At 47.3% G+C, this 18,298-nt stretch overlaps 1 protein-coding gene across 1 annotated transcript; it reads right to left on the bottom strand.

Annotated features, from left to right (window-relative positions):
* Positions 1–403: 403 nt before the first annotated feature.
* LOC143792832 (odorant receptor 131-2-like) lies at positions 404–1,303 on the bottom strand. The gene has a single exon (XM_077279350.1). It carries the CDS (start codon positions 1,301–1,303, stop codon positions 404–406), a length of 900 nt encoding a protein of 299 aa, XP_077135465.1.
* Between the last annotated feature and the right edge of the window lie 16,995 nt (positions 1,304–18,298).

Raw genomic sequence — 18,298 nt, 5'->3', positions numbered from 1 at the left:
CATCTACAATAGTCATATCGGGATCAAAGCAAAATGTATTTTTCAACTTCTCATGGAGTGAAAAGGCATTCTACACTGGATACTGCTTGTTTACAGGAGTAGGATCTGCCCACCAATGCCTGAACTAAAGTAGAACCAAAAGATGAATACTATACATACTGCCAACCTACCCAAGATTTGGCCCACCTCTACTAAAACATATTTTTTAAGTAAAAAAAATTAAATTGGGTGATTGGGACAAATTTATTATAATATGTGTTGTATTATACCTGATAGTGGGCAAGTAGATATGGGTCCTTTCATTCCTAGTCTACCTAATAAATATTGTCCAACCATCCTTTTGGGCTGCACCCATTTTGCAAAAAGTTGTAAAGTTTGGCCTTATTTAGTGACATCCATCCAACTATACAAAGAAGTTCATCTTCCTTATATATTTTCGGAACACTTCATCCCTTACACCATAAATCAAAGGACTGATATATCTGGGGATGCACATGAATAAGAAAAAGTTGGTTATTGGTATAAAATAGAAATATTTCCTCAAGTAAGCATCAGTGAAGGAATATGAAAAATACATCATACAGAGTCCGAGCTGGAAGGCGTGAAGAAGAACAGTTTTCTCTGCCTTAAAAGCAGAAGACCTCCCAGATCCAATCTTCCGAGCCACCACCATAACTTTCACATAGGTGTAAAGGATGACCAATCCCACCAAGATGAAGGTGGTGATCTCCATCAATGACCTTAGGGTTAATTGAAAACTGTTCATTGCAAATGTTGACCACTGACATATCAAGCTGGTGGAGAAGAAATTCTTTGGCATTGAATAACACATGGCGATAAAGTCAGGCACCAGAGGAGTGCTACTCAGAAGCCACATGACTCCAATGACCAAAAGAGACCTCTGCATGGTGCAGACTTGTGCATGTCTTAACGGATAGCAAATGGCAAAGTAACGTTCAAAGGACATGATGGCCAAGTTGTAGGCTGTCACCTTAAATGAACTTGTGGAGTACATGACGAGGGCATAACATATCGGCACAGGGATGTACACATCAAATATAGCTACAAGAGAGACGAATATCAACACAGAAAGTAGCAAGGTATCGTTTATGAGCATGTGGACAAACAGGATGTAGCGAGCATTCTCCCGAACATGAGGAGTGGTGAAGAAGACGTACAAGATGATTGTCACAAAGTAGATGAAGACACAGAAGGACAGGAGCACTAAGGCAAGCAGGGTACTCCTCACGATTTCTACAGTTTGATTGTTCGTCTTGTTGCTGACCTCAGTGAAGTTGACCATTATCAGAATAGTAACAGAAAATCTTCTGGTTGAAGTCCTCATGCTAAAGAAAAAGGACAGTCATAACCTAAAGCACAAGCAACAGTTAGGCAATAGTTATCAGACCTAAATTGATGGTCCTCAAGTTGCAGAAAGTTTGCTACATTGCTTTTCTCATTGAAATTCATGAAAGTCATCAGAGTAGGACAACTTGTAGGCAACCAAATGGACTCTAGAGATATTAGAGTCCTAGTGAGGAATTCTTCTTCTAGTGACTGAAAGTATCTATACACATTAGATTTCTGGCAAAGGATCCCCCCAAATTATTACTAAAATACAAGGGGCAGGTAATTGCACCATGCCTTTTTAAGATGACACTTCCTACAACTGAAATCACATTCTGCACATGTGAAAAAAAATGAATTTGAAGGGAAATTTCAGCTATGAAACCTCCAGAATGTAGCTCTGGCTGCAGGCTAACCTCCCTCAACCATCGTTTACCATGCAGCAAGTCTAACAGACATCACATTATATACAGCATAAAGTGACACTCATAAAGTACCATCAAAACTCATAGTATTTGTCCCCCATACCCTAAATATGGTTCCTGGTGCTATTGTTACCTCTGCACCCATATATCTGGGTTTTGCCTCTGGGCATCACAGGTTTCTAAAGACCTACTGGAATGGTTCTAGCTACCCCATTATCAGTTTCTACTACTTACTGTACGAGGATTATGTAAGTGTTTCCATTTACATCAACAAGCTGCATAATCTATATAGTGAGAAGGATACGGGACAATGGAGGGGCTGAGCTCTATATATCTGCTTCTCAGCCCCTGATGTATTCCAAAGGATGAGTAATGTCAGAGATTGGTTTTGACATCAAAATTCTGTTTCTGAACATCATGGAAGTAATAACCCACAAGAGACTTCAGCCTTACAGATGTTGAACCTTGATTTATCCTTATGGAATTGTGAGGAGATCCGCAGTATAAGCACAGAAAATAGATAGAAAGATAGATAAAAGGTAGATAATAGATAATAAATAGATAGATAATAGATAAATAGATAATAGAAACATACTAGTTAGATAGATAGGTAGATAATGGATCGGTGATTGATAGATAGATACCAGGCCCTGGTAGAACCTGTGTATTCTGATTGTAGGCCGACCATCCTGACAGCCAAAGGGGTAGTTGATGTCTGCAAGGGGAGGGTACCGATACACATCCTGAATTGTGGGGGAAAAGAGGTCCATTTATCCAGATATGCCACCATTGCTAAACTGTTAACTGTCAGTAACAATGCCATACAAACAGCAGAGATCTTGGTCCCGTCCCAACCAGGAGGAGGACAATGGCTCTGCAGGACAGCTGGAGGATTGGTGTCAGAAACTGCACGTAGGCATTGACTCCACTCCTTTGCACCAAAAGCATGGGGCTTACCGAGTGGTCCAGGAGTATGAGCGGGTATTCAACAAACACCCACTAGACTTTGGGCAGGTAAAAGGGGTTCAACACCATATCCCCACTGGAGAACATACACCCATTAAAGAAAGGTACCAGCCTGTAACCCCCGCTCACTATCATTGTGCCAAAGATATGTTACAGGAGATGAAGGAGACTGGTCTGGTCAAAGATAGTTGTAGCCCCTGGGCAGCTCCATTAGTCCTCGTTAGAAAAAAAGATGGTACCATGAGAACGTGTGTTGACTACAGGTGAATCAACAGCATTGACTACAGGTGAATCAACAGCATTACACACAAGAATGCCTACCTATTACCTAGAATTGAGGAGCCGTTAGCGGCACTGAGATCCGCTAACTATTTCCCCACCTTAAATCTCACCAGTGGGTATTGGCAGCTTCCCGTGGCAGAGTCAGATAAAGAGAAGACTGCCTTCACAACACCAATGGGTCTTTCCGAGTTCAACTACATGCTATTCGGGCTGTGCAATGCACCAGGGACGTCTAAGAGGATGATGGAGTGTTGCCTCGGGCACAAGAACTTTAAGACTGTTCTGCTGTACCTGGATGACTTCATCGTATTCTCCAAAACCTAAGAAGACCATTTGAAGCACCTGGCTGAGGTGTTTGAAGCCCTGTCCAACTTTGGCCTGAAGGTGAAGCCGTCCAAATGCCACCTGCTGAAGCCCAAGGTCCAGTACCTAGGTCACGTGGTAAGCGACTAAGGTGTGGCACCGGTGTGGCCAAAACCCAGCAACATTCATGATGTATGGCAGTTCCTCGGGTTGGTAGTCTAATACCAAAGATTCATCAAGGACTTTACCAAGCTAGCCGCACCCCTGCAAGACTTGCTAGTGTGCCAATCTAAGAAGGCCAAGAGCAAGACTCCTCCGTTCGAGTGGAATGACAGGTTGGAAGAATCCTTCACCCGTTTGAAGTTGGCTCTCATGGGAGATGAAGTCCTGGCCTATTCTGACTATGACCAACCGTTTATACTCTACACAGATGCCAGCAACATGGGTTTCGGAGCAGTGCTGTCCCAGGTGCAGAAAGGCAGAGAGAAAGTGATTGCCTACACCAGCAGGAAGCTTCATCCCACCGAAAGGAACCCCAACAACTATAGTTCCTTTAAGTTGGAGTTTCTCACCATAGTCTGGGCTTCAAGCACTACCTAGCTTCAGTAAAATTCACCGCTGACTCACCTGGAAACGGCAAAGCTAGGTGCATTGGAACAGCGATGGATAACCCGTTTGTCTAACTACGAGTTTACCATCAAGTAAAAAGCAGGGCATAAGAACAGTAATGCTGATTCAATGTTGAGGATGCCCAATTTACCAGAAGAGGAAGAAGATCCGGAAGCACTCAAAGAGATCAAGTTACCAGCCTTCCACCGCCCCGGAGGCCCAGTACTCCCATTGTGTGAGGAGCCAGCGCAATGACAGGCGAGAAGCCACACTGAACCCATTGCCCCACCACAGATGGGCAGAAACGCAGGATAGTGATCCAGCAGTCCGCCTAGTAAAGGAGCTACTGACACAAGCTGATTCACACCGTGGTCCAGATGCTCCACAATAGACACAAAAATTGTGGAAGGAGAAGGGCAAGCTGTTCATCTATGAGGGTAAGCTGTGTCGGAGGAACATCGACCAATGCACTCACGAACTGGTCTGGCAGGTGGTGGTCCCTAGGTGAGATGTGCCAATGGTCTTGGAAGTGTACCACGATGGAGCAGGACACTTCAGATGGAAGATGTTGGAGGTTCTACTTCGTGAAAGATTCTACTGGATTGGCATGAGGATAGCCATTGAGACATGGTGCCGAGAATGTGGCCCCTGCAAGCTGCACAGGAAAGACCGTAACAGCCAGAGGGCTCCCCTACAGCCCATGGTCACCAAACAGCTGCTTGAACTGGTAGCCTTGGACCACGTGAAGCTGACCCCAAGCCATTCAGGCTATGTCTACGCCCTGACCATAGTGGACCATTACTCAAGGTTCCTGGTAGCTGTGCCCATCAAGGACCAAACAGCAAAGAGGGCAGCCAAGGCATTTCAACAACACTTTTGTCGACCACATGGATACCCTGAAAAGGTGCTCCTTGACCAAGGCCCAGCCTTTGAGGCAGAAGTGTTCCAGGAGTTCTGTAACCTGTACGGATGCAAGAAAATCACACAACGCCATATCATCCACAGACAATTGACATGTGTGAGAAAATGAACCAGGTGGTAATTGACTTGTTGAAGACCTTGCCCCTGGAAGAGAGAAACCAATGGCAAGAGAAATTACTGGACTTTGTAGATCTATACAACCATATCCCGGTAAATTCCACCAACTGAATTCCAGCCTGGCACATCACCAAATGCAGACTGGGATACAGAGCAGCAGCAGCAATACCGCAAAGTGGAAAGAAGCTTGTACCAAGCAAGACAGAGGCAGGAGAGGAACTATAATCAGCATGCCCCTGCAGTTCCTTTATCACCTGGAGAACAAGTTCTAAAAAGAAAAAGAAGAATTCACAAACTAGATGATCAGTGGGAGGCAGAACCATACACCGTCATGCCTTCAAACTTTGATAACACCAAAGTGTGCCTCATCAGTCAAGATGGAGGAGAGACCTCAAAAGCAGTATCAAGAGATCATCTGAAGGTATGGCCTGACCAACTTAGAGACAGAGAGAAAGACCAAGATACCCCTCAACCCATAGAAGAGAAGGAAAAGAAAATCCATACCATTCTTGGAGACTTTCCCCAGTCATAGAAACAGGTAAATCAAGCCATCATAGTACCTGTCCTGATCTTTCCCAAACCAACTGCACCTGAAGCAGCAGAGACTGAAGACCAACCTGAAAACCAGCTTGGTTTTTGTAAATTTTTATATTTTTGAAACCTTGTAACCCTTTAATAATTGTTCACCTGTTAACATGTTTTCTTTATGTTTCCTCAGTCCGGGAGTACTGAATTGTACTAGGGGGGAATGTGCCACCCCAGGTGTCTGGTTGCCACATTGGCATTGCCTTCTTCATAGGGAGGGGTGATATCTGTTGTGAATTTGGTTTTTGGGCTCCCCCGGTGGTCTCTGGTGGTACTGAACTTGTGTGCTTCACCTGTTTCCATCAGGATGTGGGAGTTTTCTATTTAGCCTTGCTCCTCAGTCACTCCTATGCCGGCCATCAATGTAACCAGAAGCCTTTCTGTTGCATGTTCCTGCTCCTAGTCAACTATCAGCTAAGTTGGACTTTTAGTCCTAAGTTTGTTTTGCATTTTTGTTCCAGTCCTCAGTGTTTGATTATTTCTGTGGCTGGAAGCTCTTGTGAGCTGAAATTGCCACTCTGGTGTCATGAATTGATATTAGAGTCTTTAAAGTAATTTCAGGATGGTATTTTGAAAGGGTTTTCAGCTGACCGTGAAGTTCCCTTTTCTGTTTTCCTACTATCTAGTAAGCGGACCTCCATTTGCTAAACCTATCTTCATACTACGTATGTCAATTTCCTCTGAAATCACCGTCAATATATGTGGGGGCTTCTGTCTGCCTTTTGGGGAAATTTCTCTAGAGGTAAGCCAGGTCTGTATTTTCCTCTGCTAGGGTTATTTAGTCCTCCGGCTGGCGCTGGGCGTCTAGGGGTAAAACGTAGGCACGCTACCCGGCCACTGTTAGTTGTGCGGTAGGTTTAGCTCACGGTCAGCTCGAGATTCCATCTTCCAAGAGCTAGTCCTTATTTATGCTCTTCTATGTTCTCTTGCCATTGAGAACCATGACAGATATCATGCCTGGACACAAGAAGGGATTTCCTAATCAGGTAATACAAACACACAACACCTTCCTAACTCCAGACCAGAAGGGGGAGCTCTAATCCTGGTTTCAGGGTAGCTTCCCTATAAGTTCTGGTCTGGAGATGGGGTTAGTGAGTTTAGTGTGAGACACTGAAGGGAAAGGAAGCAAAAGATAGGAGCCTGGGGTCTGGAGCTGTGATTGGGTTCACCCCAAGATAAAGCGCAGAGACCGGACACCAGGGTCCGTGATGGTGAGAAGATTTCATATTCAGCCACCGAATCCGGAGGGCAGGAGATTCCAAGTCTCCAGGCCCCACCTGACATCCAGAGGCAACACAGCAGGTCAGGAGCCTGGGGCTCCCATGAGAAGGCAGTGTCCAAGACAAGCTCAGGCTGTCAGCCATACGGGTTGGAAGTACAGACACTGAGAGGACTTGTGTAGAGCATCGGGCAGCGAGGGTCAGATATGTGGCGCAGAAGGAAGGCCTCCGAACCCACCTGGCTAAGTGAATCCCAAGTTGTTTCCAGGCTGCCCGGACCACATCGCCTGTTGCCTGTACCCTGGACTGTACCTGCATTTCATCAGTAAAAGGTAAAAGAAACTGCAGCTCTGTGTCCTTCAATTATTTCCTGCACCCTCATTCCTGCACCCCACCATCAATCATCCCTCTTACCAACTGTACCGGTAGCCCTGGGGACTAAGCTCTACTTGAGGGGAGCTATAACAACTCTGCTGCAACTCCATCAGCCCCAGTGGACCCCTTTAAGCAGCGTCGGCCTTCCCTGGCCGAATACCACAGTTGGCGTCACAAATTATCCTTTATAGACTTTATTCTCCACTTCCATTCATCCCCTTTAACCGGACGCCCAGGGCCACGGACTGGGTCATTGCCACTGTGACAACCACTTTAAGTACCGCTGGACCCGGCCCTAGTACTCCACGGCCCTAGCGGGCGCTCAATAAACATTATTCTTCATTGGAGTATGTAAATGAAGAGGTTGGACAAGAAATGACATCACAAATCTTTTTTTTTGTTCAATAATAGTTTTTTATTCAGCTTTCAAAAACGCATGAAAATCCACATAAAAACCGCATCAAATCCGTGCTGATGTTTCCGTGGCAAGAGATGCAGATTCTGTGCAGAAAATTCTGCAGGCAAATCTGCATCGTGTGCACGTACCCAAAGACATGATGAAGAGGGGGACACCGCACAGACAGGACTGCGCCACTTTCTGTCCTGATTGCTGTGTGGTGGCCCCTTCCCCTCCTTCTCTAACTCTTCTTTGACTGTGGAGGATGCATGGCGTTACACTGTAAGCAATGCTGGACATCTTCTCTACACTCCATGGTGGGGCTGAAGAAGCAGGAGTTCCCTTTCTGGATGGCGGCCCTGGGCAATTGCCCAGTTTGGCTACCCACAACCCCCGACAAGTTGTTTTGTTTAGTGCAGTTGGAGGTTTGGGAATTTATTTTGACCAGCAACAAATTTATCCTCCACAAACAGATATCTTAGCAAAATTCTGCAAAACTGGTTATGTTGAATCTCTAGTAAAAACATAAGAAATATAAGATCTGCCCTTAGTAAGGAATAAAGACAATGAATTTTCAGTGCACCTGATTCAATGCTGCCTTCATTCATTAGCTGCTGAGCCACTCTCATCTCGGATATTGCATCTCAGAGTGCAGGAGTTGAGATGGGTTTGTATTCGGCTGTTGCACTCTGCATAGACAGCAACCAACACAACAAATCTCACTTAAAGTTAGTGTGAGCTTTGTCACTTTAGTTGAGTTGTTTCCTATTAAAATCCAATATCAAACTTGTCTCGACTTCTGCGCTCTGCATAGGCAGCGCTGGGCAGGCAATCAAAACTTTGATCTGTGGGGCTGTTCACTTGACATTGGGGCATTGGTCCCTCAAAGACTTTGATACTTACGGCAACTGTTAAGCCACTGGTCTGCACCTATTTTAGGGTGTTATAAAGGGCGTCATAAGTTCTCTTTGGGAGTAATATGAAAATGGTTGGGAGTGTGTCCTGCGCAGATAGGTAGCGGGTGAGGCTGGTAGAGCATGTCCCAGAAGGAGGGGATAACCCCCATATAGCCTCTTCTGTAACTCCGGGTGTTCCTTTATTGTTCCATGTTGTACTGGGCGGTATCCCACCTGTGTAGTGACCACCTGCACTGCCCTTACAGGTGTCATATGGGCTGGTGGGTCACTGCGCACAGTTACCCTGACAGTATCATCAGACTCCAGGCATCATGGTTTCCTGACAGCCAGCCTACCAGGACCGGCAGTGTGATGCTCTGCGCAGTGTTCTGCGGGGATCCCGGCATTATGGGGATTTTCAACTGTACTGCTTTCAGGGGTGAGACTTACAATATGCCAGAAATCTTACTCCAGTCTCTGACTAGAGTAATATTAGTGGCGAGGCGCACACCTCCTCGTGAATCAGGCACCTCTGACTCCAGCACTCCCCCACGTCAAGACCAAAATGAGCAACGTGTTCCTTCCTAATTGTTATGTTTTATTTTTTTTGTATGTTGAAGGATTTCCTTTTATGATGTTTTGGATTTATTGCTGGCATATGGGCATTTTATTTTCTATTGGCATTGTACTGTCCTCGATCATCAGTAATAGGCCGACATGATTGATCTGTACTGTATTCTGCACCAGATGTCAATAAAGCATGGCTGTCCGACCCTTACAGAATAGTAAGGACTGTGGCCAAACAGGAGCCTCTGATAATCTGCCGCCGTCACGTCACCTGCTGGAAATAGCAGCGCTAACATTGCATGATCAGTGGGGTCTTGGGAACGGTGATTATCCAGTGTTTTAGCAGATGTTGCGCCAGAATGGACGACCCCCCTAAGTGTTGCATCTTCTGATCCCTCACTGCCCACACTAGAATCCCCGGGCATCTCAGACTCAACCGGCACGTCCAGCTTTCATGAGGCCTGGGAGTGTTCTACACAAGTTCTCGGAAGGTCACGGCGTCATACGCCCACGACGCGCGCCGTAGCCCTCCGTGCACATAGAGTCTGATCAGCACCGGGATCAGAAGATGCAGTGAGGACTGGATGGGTGGCGGTGAAGAGAGGAGAAGCCGGGGAGATGAGTGATGAGGTGTGTATGGATTTGTACTTTTTTTCAATCTTTTGATGGCCCTTTATGGTTCAGCGCTGGGGCCAGACTGTGGCTAAAACCCTTTTCTCCCTGATGTCCATTTCTTGATCTTCAGTAAGACTCCAAAGCGGTACGCTCAACATCTTACATGTCCAAGTGAGTTTTCGCAATAAAGCCCAAAGACTTCTCAACTTTTATTTACATTACAAGAAGACGCAGCCTTCACTATGTTCCAAGCTGATAATATTATAACAGGTCTCTGAGAATCTATTGCCCTTAGTTTGAATCCACTCTTGGAGATTTCTTGTTGTACAGGAAATATTTTTTCATGTTACTAGAGAACAGCTCATCCCTTATACCGTATATCAAAGGACTGATAAGCCTCGGAAGACACATGAAAAAGCAGAAATTAATGTTGGACAGCAGTACTATATTATCTGGAAACTGTATTTCCACAATTTTATGGGCGAGAGACGTCATGCACAGCAGGAGCTGAAACGCGTGGAGTATGATGGTTTTCCCAGCTTTGGAGGCTGAGGCTTTACCGGAGTTCATCCTCACAGCCACCATCATGATCTTGGCATAGGTGAATATAATGATTAGTCCGACCAAGGAAAAAGGAAACGCGTTGTCAAAAACTTTTGTTATGTCCTGTGCGGGGTTATGTTTGAGATTGAAGCGGCTGCATTTTACATAAAGTACAAAATAATTCTTCTCAACTGACAAGATGACAATCATGAAATCTGCAATGTTGGGGAGGAGTCCAATAATCCACATGACCAAAATAGCGATACCGCACCTGTGCACTGTGCAGAACTCTCCGTGTCTTAGCGGGTAACATATGGCTATGTAGCGCTCCAAGGACAAGGCTGCCAGGTTGTATGGCGTGACCTTCAGAGTCGTTGAGGTCACAGTGACTATTAGGTAACAGAATGAAATGGGAAAGGCAATGGGATAAAAGTAAAGGACAGAAAGGAAAAGTGAGAAAGTGAGAAACACAGTATCGTTAATAATCATGTGGGCAAAGAAGACATGGCGGACACTTTCCATAGCGCTCGAACTCCTGAAGAAGATCCTCAACAGAACAGCGATTAAATACAAGAAGATAAAGTAGAAGAAGAAGGTCGGAATAAAAACTGTCATTCTGACAACTTGGTCTGAGAGTGGGGAGGATTCTTTGGTTGTATTTTCTTGACCAACTGTGATATTCATCTGAAATTTAGAAATAAATGTCAACAAAATTTGGAAAAATAAAAAAGCATTCACAGCATAAGACATTTTAAAGAAATGCAGCAATTTATGGACAATTTATCCTCAGTTTTTGGATAAAACCTAGTTCACTTGCCAAAAACTATTTCTAAGCCCCTTAGAGAGGGTGTTTGGAGGGCTTGTGTGGAAACAGACTTTTTTGTACATATGGGTCAGGTGGAGACCCAAATTAAAATTAGTGGAGGCTGCTGGAAAAGTTGTGTTGGTACATGGCAATAAACATGCATACTTGACAACGATTCTAACTGCTGGGAGTGTATGGGAATTTCTGGCCAATTTCTAACCAAAGATGAGCATCACCAAACTTATGAGCGGCCATTGAGTGATGCCATTTGCCTTTCTCCCTTAACCCTGAAAACAATGAATGACATTATAGTGCTCGAACCCCTAACAATCAGTAATAGAATACAGGATAACTTTCAATTTGGAGACTAAAAACCCTTTAAATGCATACATTTAGAGTAAAAATCATTTTGTCTTCTGCAGCCTCTACGTATCACTGTACATAGATGGCTGCAGAATGAGTTACCAGTGTTCAATTAGTACACTTGAATTCATACTTCTCTTTTCCTGAAGTGTACTCATATGATTTATGACCACATCAAACGTTGATGTGGTCATAAATCTGCAGCGCCCCAGAGTCCTGGTCGTTGCAGTACTGATGCTCCGCCGCTAAGGGGAGTGATGGTATGTCTGATGGCACCTAAGGAGTTCACCTGACCAGGTATCACAGTCACACATTACACGTCACACTCCGGCCACCAGGGGGTGCAAAGGGTTTCATGATTAGGCCATACGGTTGCGTCCTAGCCATATCATCTGGGGGACGGAGAAGAACATCAAAACAGATACGAGTTGTGAGGAATATCATCAGAACAGACACAACAGTTGTGAGGACTATCCCGTGGTGCTCAGCAGGGAAGTACTACAACACACAGGTGCTAGAAGGTAGGCACTGATTTCCACCTGCAAAGGGAACTCTGGATGTGCCTTCGGACCGGCCGGTCTCAGCCAGCCCTGTTAGCAGTGCTCTGGATTGTGGATCCTTCAGTAAAGAGGTAAAGAGACTGCAACCCTGTGTCCTCATTATTCAACGCGACGTGCACCACCATCACACCTTTCATTGGACGCCCCTTAGCAGGGTCACGGACCGGGTCTAGCCACCGCGACAACCCCAGGACCGAGACAGAGAGGCCCGGTATCGAGTAACCCCACGGCCCTGCGTCTGGGGGCGCTCCCAATCCGTTACTGAAATTCAATATTTAAGACCTACTGTTTGAAAGTATAAAGTCCGTACTCGGGGGAAAACCTTCACACTGTCCCTTGCGTATCTTACTAGATCCATTACACTACAGCCTGACATCAGGCTCAAACAGACTCTGTTGGATGCTGGAGGGACAGTTGCAGAATTAACCATCCAAATCCCAGCTGGTCTCATCTAATTAATTGGATGAAACTGCGCCTTGGTGTCCATCCCCAATAGGCATGTATGCCCGAAAATGATGCATGACAGAGAACATGTTTACTCTGTCGGCAGAATTATAGTCTATGGTCCCGTCGGGGCATACTCCTGCATACTGTTTGGCAGGGGGTTAAGACGTAAGCCCAAATGGAGCCAACGAATAGATGGCAAAATGCAGTGTGAAAGTCCCGTTAGATGCATTATGGTTGCAACTGTAGCGCCTACCTTTATGCTCGTCCATCACTTGGTGGAACTTGATGACTGTGTCTTTTTGCAATTGCATTACTTTTGTAAAATCCTCTTCTAAAAAAAACATTTGCATTCTAAACTTTTTGGATTATAAAGGTAATAACCTACGTTTTTTAGCCACATTATCGCTCTATCATTACTTAGATCACTTTAGATGTCCAGACATCCAGTCATTCTCTACCCTGACATCATCTGTCGGAAAGAGTTGGAAAGTGTTGGGAGACCCCATACACAATAAATGATTGGCCAACCCAGAAAAAATCACTGTTGGCCAACTTTAATTGAATGCAAATCAGGAAACCTACAGATGTTAATCTTAGTACTAAATTTGACGGCCCAAAGATAGCAGCAAATGGCCAGTTGTCAAAGGGAAACCATGGCCACTTGGACAAAAAGAGAATCATTAAAGTAACTGGAGAGATAAATATTCTAGACGAAATGTATCACTGTCCCATCCATGTACATCTGTGTCCCTCCGCAAACGTCCTATAAGCCATTTAAGAAAGGTTCTACAAAATTGATAGCAATAAGACGAAAATGTTCTTGAATACCCATGAGTGGAGATCAAACTCGGTACACGTCCTGTTGAAGCCCGAGGGAAGTCCTGAAACCAGTAGCAAGGAAGTGTGACTAGGATGAGTAATAGATTGTTTATGCAAATTGTCAAGAACGTTTTATTCAATTTTAAGCTATTCAGTGCACATTGAGTGTTCGTTATTATGTTGTGGGGTCTCTGTAGACCCTAAAGCATAAGAAACATAGGATGTAAAAAAAACACCATAATACTCAACTCGCCACTTATCTGTTCCACCACTGCTGTGCCGACCACTGATCGTCCTCTCCATTCGGCCTCTTCTTTCCTCCAGTGCATAATGTCCTCTTTGCTAATGTAGCGCCCCCACCGCCGCAGGGCCGAGGGGTACCCGGCACCGGGCCTACGGGTCTCTGCTTCTGGGGGTTGTCACGGCGGCTAGGCCCCGGTCCGTGACCCTGCCATGGGGCGCACAGTGAATGATAGGTGTGGATGGTGGTAGTGGTGGTGCGGTGCAGTAAATAACGAGGACACCAGGTTGCAGTCTCTTTACCTCTTTACTGAAGATCTCTGAGTCCACAGTCCAGAATATGGTTCACCAGGCTGCGCAAGTCCAGCCGGTCCAATGACACCTCCAGAGTTCTCTTCACAGGTGGAAATCGGTGCCTTCCTTCTAGCGCTATGTGTTGCGGTCCTTCCCTGCTGTGCTTACGGAAAGTCCCCACAACCGTTGTGTCTGTTTCTTAAGTTCCCTCACAACTCGATTAAATGATGTTCTTCTAATCCTCCGTCCCTCCCTGATGTTCTGGTTGGGACGGCACCCGTTTGACGGGTAGGCTCGGAGCTCTTCCGGGACCCTAGAGTCGCCCCTCTCCACAAGGTGCCCCCCAAGACTTCATAGGTGATTTGTGTGAGACAGCCCGCCTTAGACTGACTGTCCTGCCGCTGTTTAGAGTATTGCTTGAAGCTGAATGTTATGATACTCCCTCGGCGTTCCGGGCCACCGGTAATGCGCCTCAGTAGGGTGTTGCTCCGGTCTTACAGCACGACCCCTACTGGTATTCTCCTATTGCTTGATCTCGTTTCTCACTCAGCACAATCTATCTCGCTTCTAGTCCTTTCTTGGGCCCCGCCGCTTCCCGGAGCTGGCGCGGACCCGTTACGTTCTTTTCTATGCCAAGCCTCTGTCAGGATCCCACCCCTGACAGAGACCCTACTGTCTCTTCCTCCACAACACCCTCTGCCACCAGGTGTTGCTTTGTCCAACCCAGTCAGCTTTCTCATCTAACTTCCTGCCTGACCCCCAGTTTACCCACTATGGTGGGGAGTGGCCTAATGAATAGCACCCTTAGCTCCCCCCGGAGGCCCAGCTGTGAAATGTATTGGTGTCTGTGATACCTGATCAGATGAACTCCTTCAGTGCCATCGGACGCACCGTAGCTCCCCATAGTGGCGGAGCCACAGTACTGCAACGACCAGGACTCTGGGGCGCTGCACTCCCCCCTGGTTAAACACAGTACTCCGGGACTGGGAAGAAAACAACAATACAAGTTAGCAAAAAGACATACAATTTTGTTGAGTGCAATAACAATAAGTATACTTGAACAGGCTTCCCTTTATGGGAGGTACGGACACTTGAACGTTACAAACATGGTTAAATATCATAGCAACATGCTATAATTAGCTTTTCTTACCCAACCGGGTATTCTACTAAGTGCAAAACTGTTGAACAATAATTTAACATTGCCTTTAAGGACATACACTCTGCATCCACTAAAGACCTTCCTATAATCACATTATAAGGCATTTTTAACTTTTACATTCTCCTACTTGGGATCTGCAGGACCGCCTGTCCTATCGGCACCAGACCTACTGCCTCTCCTTTCTGTTACAGGACCGCCCCGTTCAGCCAGGGCCTACTGCCTTTTCAACTACTATACACAGTATAGAACATAACATTACTTTCAGTTTTATAGCACTGAGCCATCTTTTCTTGACTCCTATGAGAACTCAGGGTTTACCTTCTATCCCCATTAACTATCTATCAGCATTATCAAAAACATTTTCTATCGAACATTAAGCCTTCTCATTATCTTTCTCTCTTTCTTTCTGTCTATTATGCATGCTGGACACCACGTCTATCCCTACGGGTCCACTGCATCCTTCTTCTATCTTTCACCTTTTTCTTCTCAGAGCACATTATCAGTATTTCTTCACATTTAACTAATTAAACACATATAACTTTTCTCATATAAACATTATCATCATTTCCTTTGGTCAAGACATTATTGCTACTTATCTTAAGCAATATTACTATCGAAGTGTGACAAATGAACATCCCCTTTAAGAGAGGACCAAGTCTCTATGAGGTAGCGTATCTTCTCAAGCTACCAGTCCACACTCAGCAAAGGTTCCAGTGCGGTATCTTCGCAAAGAGTCCTTCTTTAAGTAAAACCAGTAGGGAGCGCCTTTAATAAGGTGCAAACTATGTACAAAGAAGTTCTGATCATGCACTGTTCATGATTTCTCAGTTTTTGAAGAATGCAGGAAAAATAGAAAATAACCAAAAACAATAGGGATCCCGGGTCAACAGAAGGGACCCCTTTAAGAGTTTACCCTGGACGGGTTTTAGCAGCCACATAAAAGCAATAAAACGGTAACTATTTACAAGTAAGAAAGTACAGTAAAATCTTACTGTGGTGGTCTCCTATCCGGTCTCACCAGGCCAACAGATCGCACTGGTGAGCCAGGACGCGGTTCCGGTCCCAGCAACGATAAGATCCCTCGCCGGGAGGCCCTTCTCGCTGGCAGGCGCACACGTCCCTCCGGGGCACGGCGAGGCTGGTCTTCTCGAGGTTCCGCAGGGCCGGGCTCTGCTGCTTTCCCCACGGGATCATCTTCTTCCGGTGTTCCGGCAGCAGCCTGGAGGGCAATGCATCGCTGCACGCCTCGCGCCATCCAGCCAGCCTCTCCCGTAGCCCTCCTCCATCGGGTGTAAGTCACCGCATCACCGGGCTCCAGATCGCGGGGAAATCTTCCGCTGCAGGGCTCCACCTCCTCCCGATCCACGTGGATTTGTAGCGGCTCCCCGATTTCCTGGATAACCCCGCGTCCATATTGGGGGTTGAAGGAGACCACTACCCCCCAGTGGGATGAGGGAACCTCCGCGTTGGTGGTCAGGTCAACCTGCGCGGCCGGCTGGGGTCGGGTTCGCCATGCAGCCATCAAGCGCCGCAGGTGTTCGGCCTCAGGCATGATCTTCAGGCCTGATGTCTGCAGCGCACTTTCAGCCGCGGCCGGGTTGGGAGAAGCAGGGGATACTGGAGCCAAGCAGACCTCCGTGGGTCGGCCCAGCCTAGCGATCACGCGGGCATCGGCCTCCAGGCGGGCGGCAATCTGCCGGGCCTCGGCCGCGGCCATGCTCTCTTCCGACGGCGGCCGGGGAGGTCGGCCCATCGTTGGCCCTGCTAGGGTCAGTCCCCGCAGTGCCGGCGTACCCTGGGCTACATTGGGCTGTCCAACCTCTCTCCGCGCCCGATCCTTCTCATGCGGGGCTTCTGGCGTGGCCATCTTTGTCTCTTCTCCAGCGTCTTCTTCCCGCGGTCTCTTTCGTGGGCGGCCCCGTCCCCATGGTCTCCACCCTCCAACCAGGATCAGGAGGCGGACCTCGGCTGTTGACGGGCACGTCCTCAGGACACAGAAATACTTAGACTGGGCGGCCATTGCTGTTCGCGCTCTCCAGCTTGCCTACGCCCACTTCACGCCCCTCTTCTCTTCTTGCGCTCTCCTCAGCGCTGCAATGGCGGCGGATTTTGGCGGCAACTGGCGCAGCACAGTCCTTGCAATAAAGTACAGTCCAAGCACGATAAATCACAGTTCCAAGGCACACATGACCTGATTCTTCAGGCTTAAGTAGATCCTGTTCGTGACGCCAAGTTGTAGCGCCCCCACCGCCGCAGGGCCGAGGGGTACCCGGCACCGGGCCTACGGGTCTCTGCTTCTGGGGGTTGTCACGGCGGCTAGGCCCCGGTCCGTGACCCTGCCGTGGGGCGCACAGTGAATGATAGGTGTGGATGGTGGTAGTGGTGGTGCGGTGCAGTAAATAACGAGGACACCAGGTTGCAGTCTCTTTACCTCTTTACTGAAGATCTCTGAGTCCACAGTCCAGAATACGGTTCACCAGGCTGCGCAAGTCCGGCCGGTCCAATGGCACCTCCAGAGTTCTCTTCACAGGTGGAAATCGGTGCCTTCCTTCTAGCGCTATGTGTTGCGGTCCTTCCCTGCTGTGCTTACGGAAAGTCCCCACAACCGTTGTGTCTGTTTCTTAAGTTCCCTCACAACTCGATTAAATGATGTTCTTCTAATCCTCCGTCCCTCCCTGATGTTCTGGTTGGGACGGCACCCGTTTGACGGGTAGGCTCGGAGCTCTTCCGGGACCCTAGAGTCGCCCCTCTCCACAAGGTGCCCCCCAAGACTTCATAGGTGATTTGTGTGAGACAGCCCGCCTTAGACTGACTGTCCTGCCGCTGTTTAGAGTATTGCTTGAAGCTGAATGTTATGATACTCCCTCGGCGTTCCGGCCACCGGTAATGCGCCTCAGTAGGGTGTTGCTCCGGTCTTACAGCACGACCCCTACTGGTATTCTCCTATTGCTTGATCTCGTTTCTCACTCAGCACAATCTATCTCGCTTCTAGTCCTTTCTTGGGCCCCGCCGCTTCCCGGAGCTGGCGCGGACCCGTTACGTTCTTTTCTATGCCAAGCCTCTGTCAGGATCCCACCCCTGACAGAGACCCTACTGTCTCTTCCTCCACAACACCCTCTGCCACCAGGTGTTGCTTTGTCCAATCCAGTCAGCTTTCTGATCTAACTTCCTGCCTGACCCCCAGTTTACCCACTATGGTGGGGAGTGGCCTAATGAATAGCACCCTTAGCTCCCCCCAGAGGCCCAGCTGTGAAATGTATTGGTGTCTGTGATACCTGATCAGATGAACTCCTTCAGTGCCATCGGACGCACCGTAGCTCCCCATAGTGGCGGAGCCACAGTACTGCAACGACCAGGACTCTGGGGCGCTGCACTAACGTACCCTCTGCACTGGGGCTTAAAGCACTTAGGAGACCTCTGATGTCACACTATTCGCCACCGAG

Source organism: Ranitomeya variabilis, unplaced genomic scaffold, assembly GCF_051348905.1.
Source record: "Ranitomeya variabilis isolate aRanVar5 unplaced genomic scaffold, aRanVar5.hap1 Scaffold_81, whole genome shotgun sequence".
NCBI classification, from domain to species: domain Eukaryota; kingdom Metazoa; phylum Chordata; class Amphibia; order Anura; family Dendrobatidae; genus Ranitomeya; species Ranitomeya variabilis.
The sequence above is the reverse complement of the archived record's forward strand: the minus strand, read 5'-3'. Positions and strand labels throughout refer to the sequence as shown.